At 41.8% G+C, this 27,169-nt stretch overlaps 1 protein-coding gene across 13 annotated transcripts in view; it reads left to right on the top strand.

Annotated features, from left to right (window-relative positions):
- METTL24 (methyltransferase like 24) overlaps positions 1 to 27,169 on the top strand; it is a 141,585-nt gene that overhangs the window by 9,613 nt on the left and 104,803 nt on the right. For 3 of the 13 annotated variants that reach the window (XM_049898848.1, XM_049898798.1, XM_049898809.1), the window contains exons 1-2: positions 1,217 to 1,597; positions 17,393 to 17,535. The exons of 7 other annotated variants lie outside the window; for them this stretch is intronic. Coding sequence is in view for 3 of the 6 variants with exons in the window: in XM_049898780.1 (XP_049754737.1) it covers positions 23,569 to 23,634 (66 nt within the window). In the remaining 3 variants the exon portion in view is untranslated. Of the gene's footprint in view, positions 1 to 1,216; positions 1,598 to 3,353; positions 3,435 to 17,392; positions 17,536 to 23,485; positions 23,635 to 27,169 lie in introns of those variants that run through there. 3 more of the 13 variants (XM_049898780.1, XM_049898771.1, XM_049898789.1) reach the window with 3 other exon arrangements.

The following is a 27,169-nucleotide window of genomic DNA, read 5'->3' as shown; positions in this document are numbered from 1 at the left end:
TGTCTGCCCCAAGAGGACTACAAAAGGGTTTTATAGGGAGAGGGTCAGGGTTTAGAAATTCCCAGGAATGTTGATTCTTCTTTGAGGGGGATGTAATGATGAAGTGATTTATTGTTGACATCTTGCAGGCCTCTTTACACCATCCTGGTTTCAGTCACTGGATGGGTCCAGGTTTTGCTCAATTATCTCGGGTGCTGATGGTATCGCCCATTGTTTTTGTCACCTCGGAGAGAAACATGGTTTAATCAACAAAAAAATCTTGATTACCTTGTTTTTCTACAATGGAACAATCGTGAGGCAGATTCCAAAGCAAATAATCAATGTTTTGAAAGACTGAAGATTTTAATCACAGCTTATACAGCTAAACTAGAAAATGTATTCTCTCTTAATACTAAAACACTACAGAAAATGTATTTTCTCTACTTCACCTCTGGGCCAGCACTTAACTGTTTGCACCAACAATATTTATTATTCTTGTTGGCCACACCTTTAAATATCCTTTCCGTGTTGGAGGTATTCTGCACCTTCCTAAGAAAAAAGCCAAAAAATATTTCCCTAGTTTTCCATGTGCCTAGATTAGTGCAGTTATGTGACCTAGGCTTCACTAATCAGATCCATCCAGAGGTGCAAAGTAGCAGGCGGTGTGCTGACCATGAGGTGGCCTGGTGCCAGGACCGTGGAGGGGTGTGGAGCTGCAAGGGCTCTGACGAAGGCCCGGGTGGTACAATGGGCCTTGGTGTCCCTGCCCAGTGGTGGGGTAGTGGTGGGGAATGCAACCTACACTGGCTTGTCTGGAGTTATGGGTCCTTCCTGCACAGTGTCTACACTTTATTCTTTGTTCTGCCTTGAGATTCTGTAAGCCAATAAATCCTTTAATCAATTCGTTTTCTGCTTAAATAGCCAGAATGGTTTCTATTGTTTACAACTAAAAATCTTGACAGATGACTAAATTAGAACTGGCAGTTCAGAAGTTTACAACTGTAACTTTTTCTCCTTAATTTTTTTTCGGACCATATAATTCAGATTTTGGAACACCATGACCGGGAGCCTAGTGAACTATGGGCCGAGGGACCTTTCCCTGACAGGATAATGACATTTAGCTTCAGATGCTAAATTGCACAAGTCTGCTAACTAATCGTTAGAGACACCAAGCCCTATCTCATGACTCATTTGTCTGGGGTATGGGGAGGGGCTGGGGAGGGACAGTTAATGCTGTGGTCACAAACAACTCTTACCTCAGGCCTCATAATAAGGAAGGCCTGTTTCTTGCTCATGCTGTGTGTCTATTGTGGGTTGGCAGGGGTGCTGCTTTGTGTCGTCATTGTCCTCTCTCTGGACCCCAGGCTGGTAGCACAGCCACCATTTGGAACATTGCTATTACCTTGGCAGCGGGGATAAGTGGTCTGGAGGGTTTTGCATGGCATTAAATGCCCTGGCCTGGAAGTGACACACATCACTCTTGTTCACAATCCAGTGCCCAGAACTGGTTGCACAACCCCGGACAATGCAGAAGGCCAAAGGGCAATCCTGCCCTGTGCCCAGAAGTCAGAGAAGACCTGGAAAGGTTGGGTGAACAGCACTCACCACCCACAACATGGTAAGCCTTCAATCGTCCGTGTCTAAATGGACCTGGTGTAGGTCATGTTTCACATTCACGGTTTTGAACGCCTCGCTGAATGTGCACATTCAACAGTATTTTATAAAGCATGGGAGGCTCTTTCGAGGAGACGGGAATCTGAAATGAAGCCGACTTCTGAGTTTAGCAGAACTGTGAAACCAAGACTTGATTTTACATCTTATAAACAACTCTATGGCGTTTCCTGGAGATTGTTAAAACACAATGATTCTTGTTGACATTGTTTATGTTAGCTTCTTCAGCACAGAGCAGTGATGGGATGGTCTGCTAGTCCTTTCTTTTGGGCAAAAAAAAAAAAAAAGTGATTTATTTGAATAAAGCCATGAGTGTAAATGAGCTGAAGGCCTCTGATAAGACGAATAAAACTCCATTTCTATATCCGTCTTCATGGCAATCACTTAGCCATTTTTAGTTGGAGCTAGTTGAAAGACTTCTAAATATGTTTTCAGAATCTAGCCACAAATGAGAGGCACTGTTCGTGTTGTATAGTGTTTGCCATTGTGTATAATATGACAGCAAGTATTTTTTGTTTATTTTTAATCTACTCGAGTGGCACACAACAAATCACTTAAAAATCATAACTAGCAAAAATACATGCTTCTTGAGCTCAGTGTGATTAGGTTGTGGAAGGAGACTTCTTGATTCAGCAGTTTGAGGTGTAGAATTTAGAAGTCAGTGGAGGTAGTAACTGAGATACCTGGAGACCCATATCCATGTATTTACAAACATCATGAAATTACTTCATGATGATGCAGTCTCACCTACAAGGTTTTTTGCACTTGAGGTCAGAAGTTTAAATTCTGCTCCCCTACTTATTACTAGATCTGGACAAGTGGCATAACCTCTCTGAACTTTAGTCTCCTCCTCTGTAAAAAATTAGAAGCACTTAACTCACAGGGTTGTTGTGAAGATTAAACAAGAGCATATAGGTGAAAGTGCCTGGCATGTGGAAATAGTTCAGTAAATAAACATTGTCTCCGTTCAACCCTATGTTGCCAGAGTGGGACATTGAGTTTGTGAGTGTCAGGGTGTAGGCATGTGTGTCTATGGTGTATGAAACCCAATGTTTACTGGAATTTTTAATACTTATTTTACTTTTTAAAGCACATATAATATGCTTGCAGTCCTTGGGTGGTGCAAACAGTTAACACACTTGGCTGCTCACTAAAATGTTAGAGATTCAAGTCTACTCAGAGGTGCCTTGGAAGAAGGGCCTGGCAATCTGAAAAATCAGCCATTGAAAATTCAATGGAGTGTAGTTCAACTCTGACATACATGGGGTTGGCATGACTTGGAATTGACTTGGCAACTGATTTGGTTTTTGTAATATGCTTAGGGATCAGTAGAATATTAAAAAAAAAATCAATAAACAAAATAACTAATAAAAACACATTCTTAAATAAAAACTAGTATGGTAATAACATGTAAATTTTTATTAAAATTTTTATTGTAAACTTATTTCCTATATAACTCATTTATAATAAAATTGTTAAGGCTTACCTATTCATATCACTTCGTGATTTTTTTTTTTCTCAAAGCTGATGACAAATATCTTGTAATCTTTTACAGCCTGCAGTTAAATAATTTTGGTTCATACTTGTATTGATTGTGCAATTGTGGTTCTAAACTCTTGAAATAAAAATTTCCCTCAAAAGAATGTTTAAAAACTTCATATTAACCGTATCACTTACTGCAACTCTTTCTGTTGTTTCTTTAGCTCAAGAAAGGCCAACTGGAGTAATCTTGAGTTAAAAAGCTCATTGCTAACTTGTATTTCTGCTCGTCTTCCACATTCTAGGTAACTAAGCACATGTTATTGTACTTAGTACTTTATATACAGCACATTTTAAAGAAAAACTCATTCAGCACAATAAACAGTACAGATCTTGCATGTGATTTTGGGAAATATAAGACCTTTAACCCCTACACGTCTGTCAATTTGTTATACTGTGGGGGCTTGAGTGTTGCTGTGATGCTTGAAGTTATGCAACGAGTACTCGAATACCAGCAGGTCACCCATGGCAGACAGATTTCAGTTGAGCTTCCAGATTAAGACAGACTAGGAAGCAGGACCTAGTAGTCTACTTCTGAAAAGAATTAGCCAGTGAAAACCTTAGGAATAGCAGCGGAACATTGTATGATATTGTACCAGAAGATGAGCCCCTCAGGTTGGACGGCACTCAGAAGACCACTGGGGAAGAGCACCTCCTCAAAGTAGAGTTGGCCTTAATGATGTGGATGGAGTCAAGCTTTCGGGACCTTCATTTGCTGATTTGGCATGACTCAAAATGAGACGAATCAGCTGCAAACATCTATTAATAATCAGAAGATGGAATGTATGAAGTATGAATCTAAGAAAATTGGAAATTGTCAAAAATTAAATGGAACACAAAAACATCGATATCGAGTTGAAATGACCAGTGAACTAAAATGGACTGGTATTGGTCATTTTAAGTCAGACAGTCATATAGTCTACTGTGTCAGGAATGACAACGTGAAGAGGACTGGCATTGCATTTGTCGTCAAAAAGAACATTTCAAGATCTATGCTGAAGTACAACGCTGTCAGTGATAGGATAATATCCATAAACCTAGAGGGAAGACCAGGTAATACGACTATTATTCACATTTATGCACCAACCACTAAGCCCAAAAATGAAGAAATTGAAGATTTGTATCAACGTCTGGAGTCTGAAATTGATCGAACGTGCAATCAGGATGAATTGGTAATTACTGGTGATTGGAATGCGAAAGTTGGAAATGAAGAAGGATCAGTAATTAGGAAAATATGGCCTTGATAATAGAAACGATGCTAGAGATTGCATGATAGAATTTTGCAAGACCAACGACTTCTTTGCAAATACCTTTTTTCAACAACATAAGTTAAAAAAAATTACCTTTTTTCAACAACATAAATGGCAACTATAAATGTGGACCTCATCAGATGGAATACACAACAATCAAATCTACTACATCTGTGGAAAGAGGTGATGGAAGAGGTCAGTATCATCAACTGCTTATATGAAAGTTCAAGTTGAAACGGAAGAAAATTAGAATAAGTCCACTGGAGCCAAAGTACGACCTTGAGTTTATCCCAACTGCATTTAGAGACCTTCTGAAAAATAGATTTGAGGTATTGAACACTAATGAGCGAAGACCAGACTAGTTATGGAATGACATCAAGGACATCATACATGAAGAAAGCAAGAGGTCACTAAAAAGACAGGAAAGAAAGAAAAGACCAGAAATGAACATCAGAAGAGACTCTGAAACTAGCTTTTGAACATCAAGTAGCTAAAGCAAAAGGAAGAAATGATGAAGGAAAAGAGCTGAACAGAAGATTTCAAAGGGTGACTCGAGAAGACAAAGTAAAGTATTATAATGGCATGTGCAAAGACCTAGAGATAGGAAGCCAAAAGGGAAGAATGTGCTTGGTATTCCTCAAGCTGAAAGAACTAAAGAAAAAATTCAAGCCACAAGTTGCAGTATTGAAGGATTCTAGGGGGAAAATATTAAACTACACAGAAAACATTAAAAGAAGATGGAAGGAATAATAGAGTAACTATACCAAAAAGAATTGGTCGATGTTCAGCCATTTCAGGAACCCATGGTATTGAAGGATGAGGTCCAAGCTTCACTGAAGGTATTGTCAAAAAACAAGGCTCCAGGAATTGGCGGAATAGCAATTGAGATGTTTCAACAAACGGATGCAGCTCTGAAAGTGGTCACTTGTCTATGCCAAGAAATTTGGAAGATAGCTACCTGGCCAGCTTACTGGAAGAGATCCGTATTTATGCCTACTCCCAAGAAAGGTGATCCAACTTAACGAGGAAATTATGGGACAGTATCATTAATATCACACAAGTAAAATTTTTTTGAAAACCATTCAAAAGCAGCTGCAGCAGTATATTGGCAGGGAACTGCCAGAAATTCAAGCTGAATTCAGAAGAGGACGTAGAACCAGGGGTATCATTGCTGATGTCAGATGGACCCTTGCTGAAAGCAGAGAATACCAAAAGATGTTTAACATGGTTTAATTGACTATGCAAAGGCATTGGACTGTGTGGATCATAACAAATTATGGATAACATTGCGAAGAATGGGAATTTCAGAACATTTAATTGTGCTCATGAGGAAGCTGTACGTAGATCAAGAGTCAGTCGTTCAGACAGATCAAGGGGATACTGTGTGGTTTAAAGTCAGGAAAGGTGTGCATCAGGGTTGTGTCCTTTCCCCATACCTATTTAATTTGTATGCTGAGCAAATAATCCGAGAAACTGGATTATATGAAGGAGAACGGGGCATCAGGATTGGAGGAAGACTCATTAACAACCTGTGTTACGCAGGTGACACGACCTTGCTTGCTGAAAGTGAAGATGACTTGAAGCACTTATTGATGAAGATCAAAGACCACAGCCTTCAGTATGGATTACACCTCAACAGAAAGAAAACAAAAATCCTCAGAAATGTACCAAAATAAGCAGCATCGTGATAAACAGAAAAGACTGAAGTTGTCAAGGATTTCATCTTACTTGCATCCACAATCAGCACCCACGGAAGCAGCAGTCAAGGAATCAAAAGACGCATTGCATTGGGCAAATCTGCTGCAAAAGACTTATTTAAAGTGTTGAAAAGCAAAGATGTCACCTTGAAGACTAAGGTGCGCCTGGTCCAAGCAATGGTGTTTTCAGTTGCCTCGTATGCATGTGAAAGCTGAACAATGAATAAGGAAGAGTGAAGAAGAATTGACACCTTTGAATTACGGTATTGGCGAAGAATATTGAATATTTCATAGACTGTCAAAAAAGAAACAAATCTACCTTGTAAGAAGTACAACCAGAATGCTCCTTAGAAGCGAAGATGGCGAGACTACATCTTACATACTTTGGATATGTTATCAGGAGGGACCGACCAGTCCCTGGAGAAGGACATCATGCTTGGTAGAGGGTGGAAAAAAAGTGGAAGACCCTCGATGGGGCGGATTAACACAGTGGATGCAACAATGTGCTCAAACATAATAATGATTGTGAGGATGGCGCAGGACCAGGCACTATATTGTTCTGTGGTACATAGGGTCCCTATAAGTTGGAACAGACTTGACGGCACCTAACAACAACAAGACCGTTAAGAAGTTTACAGTTTAAGAGTGCGTTGGGGTGGAGAGACAAGGAAGGGAGCAAGCATTTGCTTGCCAGTGTGCTAGAGGACTTACATATTGTAGTGCAATGAGTTACGTAATATTGCCCTTTTTTCTAGCCATAGTCTTTGTGACTCACACACAATGATTGAGTAGGACTAAGCAAATAAGGTATATGGAACCCTAATGGGGGATTGGTCAGTTTTACTATCCCACTAGGCTTAAAATAAGCCATCCCAGAGGTGGGAGGAGAGGATTTCACCACGGCCAAGAAAGAAGAGCCAGGAACGGTCCCTGTGCTGGGAAGCTCCTGGAACCAGAAGACCGAGAGAGAGAGCTGTAACACTGAAGATGGTGAGAAGCAATGGCAGAGAAATGGTGGCAGCAGAACCAGGAGACTGCAGGAGCCTGGCAGGAGACGGTGTGTTGGGCTTCCTGGCCTGTGGAGTGAGGAAGCTGAGTGCCTTCGGGCCGAGGCATAATGGTGGACTGGGGTGCCTCTGGGCACGTATCAGCAGAGCTAAAGAGCTTTGTAACACTTGCCCGAGCAGGGCAGAGGCCAGGCTGAGGGACGAGGGGCCAAGGGCCAGAGAGAGAGTTGCCTATGGGCTGTCCTAGAGTTCCCTATGGGCTGTCCTCATTGAAGAACTGTACCCTGAGCGTTCCTGAACCTGAATTATAACCTGTTACTTCCCTAATAAGGCCCATAATCGTGAATATTGTCTGGGCGTTCTGTGTGACCTTTGTAACAAATTATTGAACTCAGCAGAGAAGTAGAAAGTACCATGGAAGGGACAGATGGTGTCAGAATTGGTAAAGGCCGGTGGTATAGTGGTTAAGTGCTATGGCTGCTAACCAAAAGGTCAGCAGTTTGAATCCACCAGGCACTCCTTGGAAACTCTATGGGGCAGTTCTACTCTGTCCTATAGGGTCACTATGAGTCGATTGGAATCGACTTGACGGCAGTGGCTTTGGGTTGGTGAGAGGAGGTATGCCTGACTTCAGCCTCTTAGGAGTCAGCCTTGGGCTGTGATCTTGATTCTCCTTCCCCCTCGTGAAGTTAGAAGAGGTCAGATGCCTCCACCACACCATTTTTACACGTATATCCTTTCATTTAATTCTCAAAACAAACTTGTGAGCTAGATTTTGTCCTAACTTTACAGATGCAGAAGCCAAGGCTCAGAGAGATTAATAAATTTGGGCAAGAATAGTTGTAAGGGGTGGAATGAGGTTTAAACTCAAAATCATGCCTTTTTGAATTTTCCCACTGAGACAGGCACTCGACAACCAATCCTCACATAAGACGGATTATTTACCAATAAAAATTAAAATTCTTTTATAAACAAAAAACACCACAAAGTTAAAAGACTAGTCATAGCCTGTGAGAGGATATTTGCAATGCATATTACCAATAAGGAGCCCTGGTGGCGCAGTGGTTAAGAGCTCAGCTGCTAGCCAAAAGGTTGGCAATTGGAATCCACCAGCTGCTCCTTGGAAACCCTATGGGGCAGTTCTACTCTGTCCTATAGGGTCACTATGATTCAGAATTGACTTGATGGCAACGGGCTTTGGGTATCACCAATAAAGGATTCATATCTAAAAGAACACCAACAAAACAATAAGGAAAAGACAAACAATTGAACAGAAAAACAGACAAAGAATCCACTGGGAATTAACAGAAGAGGAAGCCTGAAAGGCAAAAGAATAAAGGAAAAAAAAGAAATGATCAACTTTACTGGTAAGCAGGGAAAGCTAATTAAAACACAATGGGATTTTATTTTACATCCATCATACTGAAAAAAGTACTTGACGTTTGATAAAGCAAGGAATGATAAGAGTGCGGAGAAAAAGGAACTCATTAAATTGCTTTATCTTAAGTAGCGCCCTACCCTACCCTGCCCCTCAGTGACTCTTCCATTACCTTATTTCTCCATAGCACTAGCATTCTCTGTCATGTTTTCTTTCTTTAATTCTTGATTGTAGTCTCATACCTTATGAAGGAGCTCATCTGTCTTGCTCACCATTATATCTCTAGTGTCTGTGGTAGTGCCTGGCATATAATTCCAAAAATAAACAAACCAAACCTGTTGCCATCAAGTTGATTCCAACTCATAGTGACCCTATAGGACAGAGTAGAATTGCTACATAGGGTTTCCAGGGAGCAGCTGGTGGGTTCAAACTGCTAAACTTCTGGTTAGCAGCCAAGCTCTTAACCACTGTGCCACTAGGGGTCCAGGAAATACTGGCTGAAATAATGGTTATTTGTATTACTAGGGTACTAGACTGATGGGTTTAAGGAACTTCTAAATCTTTCAAGTAGCAACCCAAAGTCCTTTCCAGATGTCTAATCTCTGAATCAGGGTATGAAATCTAAAGACTCTTGGGATGGAGCACCCAGCATTGACTTTGCTTCAGATAGTGGTGACTGTAGGACAGAAATCATGGTTCACATCTGGCCTATACTGGCTTTTGCGTGGCTCACGAGCTCAGAGAGGTTTTTACAGATGAACTTTTGCAATCAGGCATTAGTGAACACTAACTTTGAACTCCAATGAAGCAAAGTGTTAGACTAAAAAAAAAAAATTCTTCTCATTAGTAGACCTGTATTACAAAATACTGTGCTAAATTATTATATTTTTTGGATTTCATAAAAAATTTTGTGGAAATGTATTTTCTCTCTTGTTTCATATGTACCTAAACAGTATCCTCAATTTTGTCTCTTGGCTGACAAAGCCCAATATTTTTACAGTAAAGTTTTGCCAACCCCTGCTGTAGAAGTGGCTTCAGGGCCACCTAACTGTGACCGTTCCAGGTAGGGCTGACCACTAACCTGCAGTGGACCTGAGTCAAGTCTATGAGACTCTTGGGCTACAGTTTTCTCATATGCAGCATGAGAAGAATAGTTCTAGACTTTCAACAGGGACACTGAGAAAATATTTTTATACTCTAACCATTCATGGGAATGTCACCATAAAGTCTTTAAGGTCATTGTTACAAGGCTGTTGCCATGAAGTGAACATTGATGTGGCTTAAGTCTTGTTTTGCTTTACTGTTCTATTACCCCCCTTTTATAACACAACTACAGGGTTGTTGGGCAGATTATATTATGAAAGCCAGATGACCCTATCTCTTTTAGCTTCTAGGGTCACCCATTCCCTTGACACTTAAAATTCAAATAGCATGAGTCCTGTACTGTGTGAAGTCCAGTACTTTCCCTTGTCCCCACTATTCTGATAACATCTGGGGCTTATATTTTCTGGTCCTCTCTCTCTTGAATTCCAGCTCCTAGCTCAGTGTTCCACTTCCAGCCACTGCTTGTTCCTTTCCGCTCTACACTGTCCACTTCTTTCATCCCGCAGAATGACACCAACCTAAGACTCCTGAAGGCTTCAGGGTAATGGAGGGGGATGTCAACTGATTCAAAACAGAAATCAGCGTAGAGTTGATTACTTAAAGTTATCGGGGATTTCTCACTGGCTTTCTTCTGCTCTTAGGCTGCTGCCGTGTTGTGTCTGCCCTCTCCCTTATCCCACACATCAATCCCCTTCTTCCATTTTCAAGCCTTCAAACCTCCCTGCTCCCTGACCCACTCTCTTGAGTTTCCAGCAAACAAATCTCAAACATATGTAATTTTCTTACTCAGGCAATTTATCTTCCTGTTTTTCACTCTCCTTTGAATTATACCACTCTGGCCGACCTGGCTTGGAGATGAATTATGCCACTCTGGCAGAAAGCAGAATTGGCCTCAATCCGTGTTTTTAATAGCTGTGTTTTTCCCATTCTCTCTACTACTGTTGTTGTTAGGTGCCGTCGAGTCAGTTCTGACTCATAGCAACCCTATAGGACAGAGTGGAACTGCCCCATATGGTTTCCAGGGAGTGACTGGTGGATTCGAACTGCCGATCTTTTGGTTAGCAGCCGAGCTCTTAACCACTATGCCACCAGGGCTCCTCTCTACTATTAGACAATCCATATAATGCGCTCAGTACAGTGCCTCAAACATAGTGACCACTCACTACATGTTGATTGTTCATCCTACTTAGGAGGATTATGTCAATTTTGGTCCAGTGCTATGTCTCCATCCAAACCATTGCCACTACCATATTATGTATCAAAAAACCAAACCAAACCCATTGCCATTGAGTCAGACCCCATGTTTATAGAACTACCCCATGGGGTTTTCTTGGCTGTAATCTTTACAGAAGCAGATCACCAGGCTTTTCTTCCATGGTACCACTAGGTAGGTTCAAATTGCATAGCTTTAGGTTAGTAGATGAGCACAAACCATTTGTGCCACATAGAGACACAGTGCCTTCCATACGAGAGACCCGAGTTCGATTCTTGGCCATTGCACCTCAAGTGCAGCCACCACTGTCTGTCAGGGGAGGCTTGCATGTTGCTATGAAGCCAAACAAGTTTCAGCGGAGCTTCCAGAGACAGAAAAGGAAGAAAGATCTGGTGAATTACTTCTGAAAAATCAGCCAATGAAAAGGATCATAGCAGTCCTATCCCCTATGCATGGGATCACCATGAGTTTGGGGTTGACTCAGCAGCAGCTAAAACAACAACAATTTGGAGACTAGCGATATGTTGCTTTATGCAGAACCTCTTTTTTTTCCTTCATGAATGTCTTCATTTCCTCCTTCGAATTTAGAGGTCCCTGGCGAACTATTTTTCCTTCTGTCTACCATGGAAATAAGCTCACACAGGAGAGCTGACATGACCACAAGGGTTCTGGAAATGACCCAGCAATTGCACTCCTGGGTGTATACCCAACAGAATTGAAACAAATATTCACATAAAAGTTGTACACAAATGGTCATAGCAGCATTATTTGATATAGCTAAAAAGTGGAAGCAACCCAAATGTCCATCAAATGATGAGTGGATAAACAAAAGATGGTATATCCATACAGTGGAATATTATTTGGCCATAAAAAGGAATGAAGTCCTGATATGTACTACAACATGGATGAACCTCAAAAACATTATGCTAAATGAAAGAAGCCAGTTACAATTGTGATTCAATTTATATGAAATGTCAAGATTAGGCAAATCTATGGAGACAGAAAGCAGATAAGTGGTTGCAAAGGGCTGGAGGGAGGTGCACAAGGGAGTGACAGATAACAGGTATAGGGTTTCTTTTGAGGGTGACAAAAATGTTCTGGGAATGTGCTAGAATTAAATAGTGGTAATGGTTGCACAACCTTGTGAATATACTAAAAGCCACTGAACTGTACATTTTAAAACTTATATATCAATTAAAAACAAACAGAATAAGAATGCCCAGAAGGCCGTGGAATGAATGACAAGTGTGAAACTACAAGCTATACTCCATTTGGATAAAGATAAATTAACTGTGAGAGACCCTGGGACCCGAGACGGGTGGTCCTCACTGATGAACATGGGTGAGTTGAGCGAGCCCATGCGTTTGCTTCTTTAGGTAGCAACTGGCTCGGCCCCTCAGGAGTGGTCACCTGGCTACTGGTGAACGTCACAGTGCTTACCCTCCCAGTGGCTGCCAGGTCTGACAGATGCATAGCAGGGTCAGACGCGCACAGCCCTGCATCAGGAATCCAGGAGCTTGTTGTTTGCGAGATAGGGGAGAACATTAAGCTGCCCTTGCCCTGAGCTGGCTGGCCTAGAGCATCAGCTTTTTGCATAAAGCATGACACAGAACACCAGAAATTTGCCAAAGGATGTGCCAAGCATCTGTCAGCCCGTTGCACCTCTTAGTGAATTCTTGTTCTGCTTAGAAAATCAGCTTCCTTGGTATTTTTTTCCTTCATTGTCACTCTTGTCATACTACCCTTGTCACCTCATCAGTAATGACTTGGGTGCAGGGAGCACCCTATACAGTTTGGAGGGCATTTGTGTTAAAGGGAACAATGTTACACCAACACCTCTTCCCAGCAAACAAAACCTTGCTCAGTTGTCATTCCATGTGGTCCTCTTAATAATAGCCTTATGAGATATTATCTCCATTCCACCAAGAAGAAATCTTATTAAATTACTTGCTCAAGATAAATCACGGTTATAACCCAGGTCAGCTGAGGTCAGATTTAGTGTTGTTTTTGCTCTGTGCTATGGCTACCTCTATGCTGAAATCTGGCTCTCAGAAAAAAATATGTTGATTACTGTAGATTTTAGGTTTGATATTGTTACCCAATTGGGGTGCATACCCTGGAGCAGTTGAGCCAATGAAATGTACTCCAAGTCAGAGAAAGAAAGTTTATTAGGAGGTGACACTAACAGAGGGGCCCTGACAGCAGCGCTGGCTGTCCTTTATGGAGTCCCCCCCAAAGCAATTTTTACATCAGAGCTTGTGTATCATTTTAACAAGGATTACCTAATGTTTTTAAGCATGTAGCCCACAGACGGTCATATACATCACAAAACAACTACAAGAAACTATTAAACTAAAGATACCCATGTTGGACATCTGGAATCTAATCTGTATGTTTGTAATAGGCTGAAAAAACTTACATAAGGATCTCTCGGCTGGTGGAACTGGCCTGCCAAGTCCACTCTGACAGAGATAAAGGAGCAAGAAAGAAAGCTGCAGACCAAAAGTGCCAGGCAACCTTCCTAGCTGCCATCTTGCAGGCTGAAGGCCATTTCTCAAGAGAACAAAGAAGAGGAGAGAGACCGAGTCAGCAGGAGCCGAGAGGGCTCCGAATCCTTTTGGAAAGAGACCAGTGCAGCTGGCGCAATGCAAAAAGCTTATAGATTACTTAGAGGATCATTATGGCATTAGTTATGTCAAGTTCTCAATCACCTGTTCTGAAAAGGAGAAAACATGTGGCAAGGTATCAGGGTCACAATATTAAGGCTTCTTCGGTATTTTTCAAACCACCTAATATACGTTAAAGCTCAACTTTAGCTATTTTGTCAGGTTGGAATTTCAACTCTGCTTTAACATTGCTTAAGTACAGATTTGAACTGATTATATAATTATGAGAGGGAATGTTCTTTTCAATAGTTCATCTTACACAGAAAGAGTAAAAAAAAAAGGCATATTTAACTAATACGCACTCAGAGGAACCTCAATCAGGAGCAGAGAGTTCTTTGAAACTAGAGTGTTTGAATTTATTTGGGTGCCCTGGATACAGAGAGTTGTTTTGGAAAAATCTGAATTCCTGGGCCTTATTCCTGGAGAGGGAATGTTCTTATTTATAAAACCCAACCATCAGCACAGATTGGAACCTGTTTAACTCAAACAGCCTTGCATCCTACCTTTGTTCTTGGTGATGTGTCAAGACAAGGAACAGGAGAAAAAGAGTATTACCTATATGTATAATTTATTATTTGAAAAACATGGGCAAGTTAGGATGCTGGTAATTAAAATAGAGACATGTCCCTTTGGTCAAGTCGTTAACTTAATAGGAAAAACAGAAAGTGCTCCTGAGGTTTTTTTTTTTTAATAATAACAAAACCATACAGGAATGGTGAAAGTGGGATAAGGGAAATTGGAAATTTAATTTGCTGTGTCTTTTATCTGATGAGTTCTTAGACTGTGATTATTCTGGAACCAACATTTTTCAGTTTAAAAATAGAAGTGATGAAATAAGAACAGATTGGAGTTTGGAGGAAAAAAAAAAATCTAGAGAGAAAAAGAGAAATCCAACAGGAAAGATCTGTACAGGGAATGATTATATTCTTATTCATCTAAGATTTCCTTCAGGCTGTGTAGATAACTGGAGTCCCTGGGTGGTGCAAATGGTTAACGTGTTGGGCTGCAGACTGAAGCGTTGAAGGTTCAAGTCCATCGAAAGGTACCTCAGAAGACTGGCCTGGCAGTCTACTTCTGAAAAGTCAGCTATCGAAAATCCTCCAGAGCCCAGTTCTACTCTGACACACGTGGCATTGCCATGAGTTGGCATTAACTTGACAGCACCTGGGTCTGAGTGGGTGTAGATAAATCAGGGCGGACTGAACTTGAATTGAGTTCAGAACCGTGTTCTTAACATTTTTTTGAGTTAGAAAAATTTGATGGAAGCTATGGACAAGGATTCCAGAATACTGTACATTTGCACAAACACACAGATGTTTGCAGTTGATTTCAACTCAGGAAGCCCTAAATTCTTAATCTAAGATGGATCAGAATCATTCATAGGACTTTTCAGAGTACAGATACCTCAGCCTCACCTACTCTAGGCCTCCTGTGAAGGACCACTGCCCTCAGAGAGGAATGAGCCCCAGGTTAAGACATGAGCAATTATGATTGGCATGGTTGATTCCTAAACTTGGGATTATTGTTCTTAGTTGTCCTTGAATCAGTTCTGACTCATGGCAATTCCGTATGTGAACTGCTCCATAGGGTTTTTAAGACTGTGACCTTTCGGAAACAGATCATCAGGGCTGTCTTTTGAGGTGCCTCTGGGTGGGTTCAGACTGACAACCCTTCAGCTAGGAGGTGAGTGCTTCACCATTTCTGCCACCCAGAGACATATCAATAACTGGTGTTCACTTTTAACGAAAGTCTGCTTCAGTGCGATGGGCTTTTCTCTGCTGGCTGTCTGGGCTTTCAGGTGGAGTCCAGAGTCCTGGTGCACAGGTGCAAAGTTGGGACACCTCAGGCCTGGCCTAGCTACCTCCTCCAGGGTGCTGGGATGTATGATACTCCAGATGACAAGTTCTGTTCTCCTTGGTCTTCTTAAGCTACCCCTTGAAGAAAAAATGAGTTGGCTGTTGAGTTGACTCTGACCCAGGGCAACCTCACGTGTATCAGAGTAGAACTGTGATCCGTAGGGTTTTCAGTAGCTGATTTTTCAGACGTAGATTGCCAGGCCTTTCTTCCAGGGCACCTGTGAATGGATTCAAACCTCCAACCTTTGGTTTGCAGACGAGCTTGTTACCTGATTAGGGTCCGTGCCCTGGACAGTCGAGCCAAAGAAACATATTCCAAGTCAGGAAGAATGAGAAAGTTTATTAAGGAGATGTATACATCATCAGGGACCTGGCAGCAACACAGGCTGTCTCTATGGAGTCCCAAAGAGCAATTTTACCTTAGAGGTTATGTAGAATCTTACAAGGGTTACAAGTGTCTTTGTAGTCCCCTGCCAGACATTTCTTTATTAGGCTAAAGATATACATATCTGATACCTTGGCTCCAACTTTCCTATGGGGTTTGTATGCCACAGGTAGTCCAGACAGAACAAAAGCTTATTTGCATCAGTTTAAAACAAAGAACAAAGTCGTTAACAGAGGTATGTGAAGGAGGCAGGCAGAGGAAGGAAGAACAACTTACAGGTTTATCATGGCCTTAGTTATGTTTACGTTCTCAGTTGCCCTTTTTGAAAAAGGAGAAAACATGCTGGGGGATATTAGGGTCCCAAGCTCATTAACTGTCTGTACCACCTAGGGACTTCTACCCCTAGAAAAAGGTCCATGTTTTATTTTCAGAGTAGTAACCAGTGGCTCCTCCCTGCTATTGATTTTCCTTTTATTCATTTGTAAACATTTGTATGCTGTAAAGATGGTTGTCTTAGTTATCTAGTGCTGCCATACCAGAAATACCACAGTGCATGGCTTTAGCAAACAGGAGGTCAGAAGTCCAAATTCAGGGCATCGGCTCCAGGGGAAGCCTTTCTCTCTCTGTTGGCTCTGGAGGAAGGTCCTTGTCTTCAATCTTCTCCTGGTTGAGGCGCAGGGACCCCATGTCCAAAGGACATGCTGTGCTCCTGGTGCTGCTTTCTTGATGGTATGAGGTCCCCAACTCTGCTTGCTTACCTTTCCTTTTTTATCTCTACAGAGATAAAAGGTAGTATAGGCCACACCCCCGGGGAAACTCTGTTTACATTGGATCAGGGATGTGACCTGGATAAGGGTGGTGTTACAATCCCACCCTAATCCTCTTAACATAAAACTACAATCACAAAATAGAGGACAACCACACAACACTGGGAATCATGGCCTAACCAAGTTGATACACACATTTTTGGGGGCACATAATTCAATTCACAACAATGGTGGTTGCTGAAAATATTTTTAAAGGCTGAGAAATTCATAGCTTCTTGAGAATAAATACAAAAGATGTCATGGGTGATCTCTTCTAGCCTTCTGCCTCATCCACAGCCCTGCTTTATATTCCTCCAGAGGCACACTGACATTACCCTAGCATCCTTCTAAGCTGATAATAACATTGTAGTGTCTCTAACAACGCAAACCAAAGTCACTGGTTTGCAGTAATCAGTTATTTTAAAAGGTAGTTAAAGCAGTGAATCACAAAACTGTGCACACAAACACTATTTTACCTTAAAACACATACATGTACATTTGTTTGCCAACCTTTTGTGGTGAGTATGGTTCTTTGTCTGGAGTTCTGGTCTTTCTTAAAAAAATCCATCTACAGTCCATCCCCCACCATTTCCAGTTTTGGTTTCTTCAAAGTGGAGCAAGAACTTGGCACTTGTGAGGCAAACTGTGCAGAACACCTCTAGATTTTAGTGATTTTGTTCTTCTCTTTTACAGTTAACTTCATTCTTACTTAATGCAACAGTGTTTAAAAATAGCACTTACCTTTCCTCGATTTGGTTTGTATAGGAGAGAGTACCCTTTTTCCTTCTGTGTGCAGATATCATTGGTTTGCTTAATTTTTATTGAAATTATATAATTTCAGTAATGTGTACAACTGACATACACTGATTTGGAAACAAAACCAAATGACTCCTGGTGAAAATACAGTTGAACTGTTTGCAGCAGAAGTGCACAGGTGGAAAAAACGCAGAGCTTCGATGACTCTGGCAAGCTGGTCTTGTGGAGGTAGGTTAAGAGTGCTTCTACTGTATTACTTGTTGAAGGAAATCAAGATTGCCCGCAATGTTCAGGGACGTAATGAGGGTAATGAGTGCCCAGCGGCAATCTCTAAGTTGCCTCCCATCCCCCCGCCTTGGAGCGCCCAGGGGCAGTTTGTAAATTGCGCCCCCTGAAGTGACTTGACAGCACTGGCTTTAATTCAAGACATGAATAGCAGCGACAAGTCAGCAAAAACGTCTTACCCGTCTTGTCCCGCTGCCTCAGTCAGGTGCCATTCATATTTGTGGTATCTCAGAATGTTATTCCACGCCTCATCTGGCGCCCCCTTGGGCTTAGGCCTGGGAGGTCAGTTTCGCCCTCTGACCACCACTCCACCCACACCTCTGACCACGTTTTTTTTTTTTTTTTTAAATTGTGCTTTAAGTGAAGGTCTATAGCTCAAGTTAGTTTCTCATATAAAAATTTATACACACATTGTTATGTGAACCTAGTTGCTCTCTCTGTAATGTGACAACACACTTCTTTCCACCCTGGATTTCCTGTGTCAATTAAACCAGCTCCTGTCCTTTTCTGCCTTGTCATCTCACCTCCAGACAGGAGCTGCCCATTTAGTCTCATGTTTTTTTTTTTATATCTGCTTGAACTAAGAAGCACACTCTTCATGAGTATCACTTTATGTCTTATAGTCCAACCTAATCTTTGTCTGAAGAGTTGGCTTCAGGAATGGTTGTAGTTCTGGATTAATGGAGAATCTGGGGGCCATGTCTTCTTGGGTTCCTCCAGTCTCAATCAGACCATTAAGTCTGGTCTTTTTACTAGAATTTGAGTTCTGCACTCCACTTTTCTCCTGCTCTGTCAGGGACTCTCTGTTGTGTTCCCTGTCAAGGCAGTCATTGGTGGTAGCTGGGCACCATCTAGTTCTGGTCTCAGGCTGATGGAGTCTCTGCTTTATGTGGCCCTTTCTGTCTCTTGGACAAATATTTTCCTTGTGTTTTTGGTGTTCTTCAATACCCTTTGGTCCAAGTGGGTTGGGACCAATTGGTGCATCTTAAATGGCTGCTTGCTAGCTTTTAAGTCCCCGGGTGCCACTCACCAAAGTGGGATACAGAACGTTTTCTTAATAAATTTTGTGTTATGCCAGTTGACCTAGATGTTCCCTGAAACTGTGGTCTCCAGACCTCTGCTCCAGTTAGTCTGTCCCTCAAGGTGTTTGGTTGTGTTCAGGAAACTTCTTAGCTTTTGGTTTAGTCCAGCTGTGCTGACTTCCCCTGTATTGTGCGTTGTCCTTCTCTTCACGTAATTCTTGCCTACTATCTAGTTTTTTTTTTTTTTTATCTAGTTAGTGAATACCCCTCTCCCTCCACACCCTAGTAACCATCAAAGAATGTTTTCTTCTGTGTTTAACCTTTTCTTGAGTTCTTATGATAGTGCTCTATACAATATTTGTCCTTTTGCCACTGACTAATCACTCAGCATAATGCCTTCCAGATTCATGCATGTTATGATGTTTCACAGATTCATCATTGTTCTTTATCGTTGCGCAGTATCCCATTGTGTGACTATACCATAATTTATCTATTCATCCATCGATAGGCAATTAGGTTGTTTCCATCATTTTGCTATTGTAACCAGTGCTTCGATGAACATGGGTGTGCATCTATCTATTCCTGTGAAGGCTCTTATTTCTCTAGGACATATTTCAAGGAGTGGGATTGCTGGATCGTATGGTACTTCTATTTCTAGCTTTTTAAGGAAGTGCCAAATCGATTTCCAAAGTAGTTGTACCATTTTACATTCCCATGAGCAGTGTATAAGTGTTCCAGTCTCTCCACAACCTCTCCAACATACATTACTTTGTGTTTTTTTGGATTAATGCTAGCCTTGTTGGGGTGAGATCGTATCTCATTGTAGTTTTGATTTGCATTTCTCTAATGGATAATGATTGTGAGTGTTTCCTCATGTATCTGTTAGCCACCCGAATGTCTTCTTTGGTGATATGCCTGTTCATATCCTTTGCTCTTTTTTTTAATTGGGTTGTCTTTTTGTTTTTGAGGTTTTTCAATATCTTGTAGATTTTAGAGATTAGCCAAAATTTTTTTCCCAGTCTGTAGGTGGTCTTTTTTAGTCTTTTGGTGGAATCTTTGGATGAGCGTAAGTGTTTGATTTTTAGGAGCTCCCAGTTATCCAGTTTCTCTTCTGGTGTTTGTGCATTATTGGTAATGTTTTGTATTCCATTTATGCCATGTATTAGGGCTCCTAGCATTGTCCGTATTTTTTCTTCCATGATCTTTATCGTTTTAGATTTTATATTTAGGTCTTTGATCCATTTTGAGTTAGTTTTTGTGCATGGTGTGAGGTATGGGTCTTGTTTCTTTTTTTTTTTTTGCAGATGGATATGCAGTTATGCCAGCACCATTTGTTAAAGAGACTGTGTTTTCCCCATTTAACAGACTTTGGGACTTCGTCAAATATCAGGTGCTCACAGGTGGATGAATTTGTGTCTGGATTCTCAATTTTGTTTCTTTGGTCTCCACATTCAGTGTTTTAAAGTATGTTGTTGTTAGGTGCCTGGAGTCTATCTCAATTCTTAGCGACCCCATGGGACAGGATAGAACTGCCCCAGAGGGTTTTCCTGGCTGTAATCTTTAAGGAAGCAGGTAGCCAGGTCTTTGTCCTATGGAGCCACTGGGTGGGTTCAAACCACCAACCTTTCGGTTTATGGTTTGGGCCACCAGGCTTCCTTAAAGTATGTTGGGGCTATTTTATTTTACTTCTTAAGTAAGTTCCTACAGAGAGGAATGCATTTACTTCATTTTAAGGAATCTGCACAGCATTGTTATCAGGTTATCAGATTAGAGCTAAGTGGAGCAGTGATGATCAACAGGTTAATCTCTGTAAGGCTTGGTGGGACCGACCTCCCGTGACAAACAGAGTTATTACCTTTACCTGACAAACATGTTTTTTTCTGCATTTAATGAATATAACCTCCAGAAACACACATTTATTGTTTCAGGGTTACAGATTAACAGTGTTTGGAATTATGAAAGCAAACTTGAAATATTACAGAAAAGCTCTTTTTAACAAACAGATTTGGAAAAAAAAAAAGAACTTTATTTAGATGTAGATTTCAAGATGCAGAACATGTATAGATTTAGCTTAAATTTTATAGCTGGCATGTATAAGGGGTTATTAACTTTTTTATCTATCAGAACAAAAGCTAATTTTTAATGAAGTGTTTTAAATTCTCAAAAGTGCTTTATTAAATTTTCTGTCAGGTTTTTGCAAGACCCTTTGCCATCTCTGGTTTTTATCTTAATTTGAAGAAAGCTCAGTCAAAGACATTCAGAGTTTATAATAATTTATGTCCACCTAAATAAATAACTAGTACTTACAGTTCCAGAAAATAGTTAGCTAGATTGATGCATTAATACAAAGCCCAGCTGGTGGACCTTCCTACTTTCTTCCAAAGTAATGAAAGAAATTGTCCTTAATCCCAAGAATTATATCATGTTCTTTCCTCCCTGGCATTTAAATCAGTGTAAAAATGTCCTTTGGAATAATTTCTGTGGGGGACTGTAAAAGAAGGAAAAAATGCAGCGTTCTCACAAGGTTTGGAGTCTGGTTAGAGAAACAAGATTGACACACTTGAAAAATTATACCAAGTGTTTGACCGGATATAAAATAAGAAGTATAGGCAATAACTGCTGAAGCATCTGCCTTTGAGAGTCTATTTTTGCTCATAGTAAGGGCTTGATTAGAGACTGGGTTAGGCTTGAGTGATTAGAAAACTTTAGGAACCCTGGAGTCATCGTGGTTAAGAGCAATGGGTGCTAATGAAAAGGTTGGCAGTTTGAATCCACTAGGCACTCCTTGGAAACTCTATAGGGTAGTTCTACTTTGTGCTGCAGGGTCTCTATAAGTTGGAATCAACTCAATTGGCAATGGGTTTGGTTGTGTTTTGTTTTGTTTTGTTTTGTTTTTGGTATGTAGGACTAAAGGAGCCCTGGTGCTGCAACAGTTAAGTGCTGTTTTGCTAACCGAAAGGTTGGCGGCTCAGACCCACCCAGAAGCTCCTTGGGAAAAAAGACCTGGCAGTCTGCTCCCATAAAGATTACAGCCTAGGAAACCCTATGGGGGCAGTTCTACTCTGTCACATGGGGTCCCTATGAGTCAAAATTGACTTGACAGCACCCAACAACAACAATCATATGTTGGACTAAAACTGGACCCTGGCAAGTAAGTGGAAGTGGAACTGACATGGTGAATGAAGGAGAGAATTCTGGGTAGGAGGAAAAAAGATCTGATGCAGTATATTAGGGACAGGGTACAAATAGGAAACAGGCCAGAGGGTAGGATTTGTTTTGTAATCAGAATTTCTTTGTGGGCTTTATCTGAGCACTTCTAGCTTCTCTGAATCTTACCTTGGCAGTGAATTGTCTTTGGTTACATTTCTTTTCCTACTGGAGAATCTCCCCATAAGACCAGCAGTCTGTTCTAGCCTAGCATTCAGTCTCTGATGTGTGGCATGGGGAAGGGATGGGTTTATAATGTTGATAAACCCCATGTTGTCAAGTCGATTCTGACTCATAGAGACCCTATTGGACAGAGCAGAACTACCCCATAGGGTTTCCAAAGCTGTAATTTTTACGGCGGCAGACTGCCACATCATTCTCCTGCCAAGCTTTTGGTTAGCAGCTGAGTGCTTAACCACTGCGCCACCAGGGCTCCTTTATAATAATGATAATCATCTTTTATTGAGTCCTTTTAGATGCTTTCCCCGGGTGGCGTAAATGGTTTATACTCGACTAGTAACCTGAGGGTTGGTGGTTTGAGTTTACCCAGTGGCACTGCAAAAGAAAGGCCTGGCAACCTGCTTCCATAAAGATTACAGCCAAGAATACTCTATGGAGCAGTTCTACTCTGCATCACATGGGGTCACTATGAGTTGGAATCAACTTGATGGCAATGGGTTTGGTTTTTTGGTTCAGGTGCTTGCATGGGTCAGAATGGGTTAGGTTATGCTGAAGTAACACCCTCCAAATTTCAGTGGATTAAAATAGCAAACACTGATTTTTCACTCATGCTGCACGTTGAGTGTGGGTTGGTGGGGGTAGGAGGCCAGGTCTCTGCTTGTTGCTGTCATTCAGGGACTTAGGCTAGGCATGACCCTCGGGGACAGATTACCCAATAAGGAAGGTATGCATGGGCTTACTTGTGCTTACTTACTAGTTGTAGCACACAATTTCACCTGTTTTTTACCACATTGAACAACAGGTGAAATCCTGCACTGCAGATAAGTAAGAAAGCACAAGTAAACCCATGCTTATCTTGCTTACTGGTTAATCTGCGCCTCTTGTCTCTACTTACACGTACTGTTGCCATTCATTGAAAGGCCTGAATCCTTTCCTCTGACATATTTTTTTTTTTAATAATTTTTATTGAGCTTTAAGTGAACTTTTACAAATCAAGTCAGTCTGTCACATATAAGCTTATATACACCTTACTCCATACTCCACTTATTCTCCCCCTAATGAGTCAGCCCTTCCAGTCTCTCCTTTCGTGACACTTTTGCCAATTTCTAACCCTCTCTACCCTCCTATCTCCCCTCCAGACAGGAGATGCCAACACAGCCTCAAGTGTCTACCTGATACAAGTAGCTCACTCTTCATCAGCATCTCTCTCCTACCCATTGTCCAGTCCCTTTCATGTCTGATGAGTTGTCTTTGGGAATGGTTCCTGTCCTGGGCCAACAGAAGGTTTGGGGACCATGACCACCGGGATTCCTGTAGTCTCAGTCAGACCATTAAGTCTGGTCTTTTTATGAGAGTTTGGGGTCTGCATCCCACTGATCTCCTGCTCCCTCAGGGGTTCTCTGTTGTGCTCCCTGTCCTCTGACATATTCTAATCCTCCTTTTTAACTCACTAAGGACTCATCATCTGTGACATTTCCTGCCAGATCTTTTAGTGTCTTACACATCTTATGGATGAAGGATTTTACAAATTTATTACCCATTGCATCTGTGAGTGTGTCAGCACGAGATGGCCACTGGGGCTTTCACCTGGGAACCAAAGTTGCAATGTCTACATCGCAAACAGGAAAACGAGGTATGTTGTTGTTGAGTGCCATTGAGTCCATCCCAAGTCATAGTGACCCCATGTGACATAGTAAAACTGCTCATAGGGTTTTCTTGGCTGTGATCTTTACAGGAACAGATCCTGCAGAGCCGCTGGGTGGGTTCAAACCACCAGCCTTTAGCCTAGCAGCCGAGTGCTTAATCATTGCACTACCAGGGCTCAGGTAGCTCTAGAGACCTGGGCTGGAGGCAGCATGGTGTAGGAGAGCAAGCGTGGGACTAGCCGTCTACATGCCCTAGTCCTAGTCCCATCCCTTCAGCCTCCTACCTGTGTGACTATGGTGTATTATTTTGCCTCTCTGAGTCTCGTTTTCTTCAGTTGTATGTAGGGGTAGGCCTAGATCATCCTTAAGGTCTTTTTCAGTACAATGATTCTCGACAAGCATGAAAAAAAAAAAAAATTTAAAGCTAGAAATAGCTTATGTATTGTGGATTTTATAACTTTTTTTTTTTTTAAGTTCTCTCTTGTGGAAGGAAGTTTGTTTTTCTTTAATGCAAGAAATATTTGTTCTCCTTTCTATTATAACTAAGAAATATGGTCAGATTTTATTAGCTTAGGTCTGTCATGTTTATTTGCACATATTTTCCTCTTTTGTTATTTCCTGTCTGAAATGGGGGAAGGGGGCTGGGCCCAGGTCAGCTGCCAACCTTGGCAGTCCCACTTCTAACCCTGGAGATTCTCACTCCCACTCACCAGAGTCCAGAGAATCACACAGTGGTAAAGCCAATAATAATTGACCTCCTTCAACAATTCATCATGCTCCTGAGAAGGGCCACTTAGTGATAAAGACTATAGAGATTTCCTTCCATTTAGATTTGAGGTTTAAGTGCTTTTGGTTCCAGAGGAGTCTAGCCAACATTCTCTGCCTTGTCTTCTACTGCTGACAGCTTCCCACACTAAAAAGAAACACTTAGGGGGCTCCTCCTTCTTTTTGTCAGGAACTATAAATTATAGTGCATTCAGGCAGTAAAGTATTCCACAAATACCAACTCATGCAAGAAATGTCCTGGAACCAGGATCTTAGCTCAGGTGGGATTCACGCTGGCTACCAAATACTATATCACTATCCAGAGGGCCAGAGGGGAACAATATGACAGTATGAAACATGGACAGTATGAACATGACGATAGCTAATAATGAATGTATGCATGCTGAACATACCTACCTGCCTACCTACATACATACATAGTTATGTGCAATGAAGGATAACTTGTATTCAGTGGGATGTGACAGCCTCATCAGGAAACTGGCCATATCTTTTAAGCATCCTTTAAATGGTGTGTGGCTTGGCTGGGGTCCTGGATCCCATGCTTCGCTCTTTCCCTGCCACCCACCCAGAACTGTCTTACTCATGAGAGAGCAGCTTATGTCTTGGTTGCTTATGTCCTTTCTCAGGGAAGACTATCAAAGTACCATCCAGTCCCTACAGTTGATTTCCAAGCATGGCTCTGCTTCCCATTGATGTCCTGTGCTATCTGTGGCTGCTTTTCTGTTTGTTAGCCTCAGGGCAGCTGTTGGATGCTTCAGCTGCATGTCGCAGAAGCTCTGTGTGGCCCTGGGATGCATTCTCTCTGCCATAATCTCTGTTCTTCTGCACTTGGCGACTCCTGGTGGGACATTTTAATTCTTTTTGGTGGTAAAAATCATTTCCTGTTTAGAGTGCAAAACTGAAACACTCTCGCAGTAAAACTGCTCAGCAGTGCTGAGCTGCACCATTGAAAGGCTTTATGTTCCTTATTGTGCTGGGTCCATTCCTCTGCAGAACCCTGGGCCAGGTAGGTCAAGGGCTCAGCAGCCTGCATCTGTGGCTCAGGGGAGATAAGGCAGGAGAGGAAGGGAAGGGCAGGGGAGCAAATGATAATGAGTCCCCTCCTCTATGATCCCAGAGAAGAAGGCCCTAGTTTAACCTGTGGAACCTGTGAGACAAGGAGGCTCCCCTTAGAGATGTGACTTCTGGGCACACAGGCATTTTTCAATAGGAAGACTAGTATACTAGTTGGTAAACTGTCAAGGAAAACAGCTGGTTCTGGTTTTCTTCTATGGATGAGGCTGGAGAAGGCTGAGAGTAGAATCTTTGTATAGTCGGGCTTCTGCATGGATGTGACCAGATAGTCTCAGGGTCATGGTGAGGGCACCCACAGGGCAGATGTGTGGTTTGGCATGAGGTTAGAGCACTGACATGGGCTAAGAGCTCAGCCAACCCTGGGTCCCAGGTGAACTTGTAGGAAGATGGAGATTTCAGTGCAGGTATTGAGGGAGAAAACTCCATCTCTTTCCTCTACTGCCCCCTTTTTTCTGCCTCCCTTTCTCTCCCCCTCCTCCCTCCAGATGGCTTTTCTGCTCTCCACACCCTCTGCTAACTCCAGTTTTCCTTTGTCTTTGGCAGGATTCCCAGCATCCTTGAAATGGGTTTATAGGGGTGCTGTAGACCTTCCATCCGGAGAGGCTGGTATTTTGGGAACTGGTAAATGTTTGGGGGGAGATAAGTTTTCTGACTGAAGTAAGTCCACGGACTGACAGCAGATTGATGTTGATTTAGGACAATGTTAAGCTACTAGAATTCTGAGTTCCAGAACGTCTAAGTACCTTGTATGTTTTGAATAAGGTGTATATGCTGTTGGGTAGGGGGAAAAGGGAGAGGGAGAGACAGAGAAGGAAAGAAAGAAATCATGCGTAAACTTACTTTTATGTGATGAATAAAACTTCACCTCTTTTCTTGATTGATGTGATGTTTGTTATCTAGTTGATTCCGACTCACAGTGACCCTATGGGACAGAGTGGAACTGCCTCATAGGGTTTCCTAGGCTGTAATCTTTACTGGAGCAGATAGTGGGAGTCACTGGTGAGTTTGAACCTTCGACTTTTTGGTTAGCAGCCGAGAGCTTAACAATTGCACCACCAAGGCCCCTTGGTTCATGTGTTACCTCAATGAAATCATGCATTTGACATTTGAGTACTTAGTATGTACTGCCACACTGTATAGTTTCTACATCATGAAAACAAATGGGAACCTCTGCATTTCACTGGCTCTATTCCAGGAATTTGGCTTCTCCTTCTACTGTCTATGATAAAAACCTTATTATGTTTTATTCTCTCAGCCATCCCTGGTGTGTTTCATTTTCACCCAGATACGAACTATTTTGACACACAGAGAAATTGGTGAATTTAAAGGTGTCGGTTTAAGAACAAAACCAATTCAAATTTGTTTGGCACTCTTTCCAACTTCCCAGGATAACTTAGAGATAAATCTAGAGCTGTGCTTTTATTCTTCCTTGTCCTGTATTTTTTATTCCTCCCTAAAAGCTATCAGAGCCTGTTTGAGTTATGTGCATTTTTCCTTGTCAGTGTTGATTTGATTTCTGGTTCCCTTGCCTCCCAGCCTACATACTGTGTAATGATGCAGAGGCGGTAGATTGATGGGGGAAGGATTCCAAATGCTGCTCTGGATTTGGAGTTCAGCATGCACCATGCTGTCTGCTACCAGAGACTTTGAGCAGATGGGCTT

This window comes from Elephas maximus, chromosome 1 (genome assembly GCF_024166365.1).
Source record: "Elephas maximus indicus isolate mEleMax1 chromosome 1, mEleMax1 primary haplotype, whole genome shotgun sequence".
In the NCBI taxonomy this organism is placed as follows: domain Eukaryota; kingdom Metazoa; phylum Chordata; class Mammalia; order Proboscidea; family Elephantidae; genus Elephas; species Elephas maximus.
This window is presented reverse-complemented; position numbering and strand designations above follow the sequence as displayed.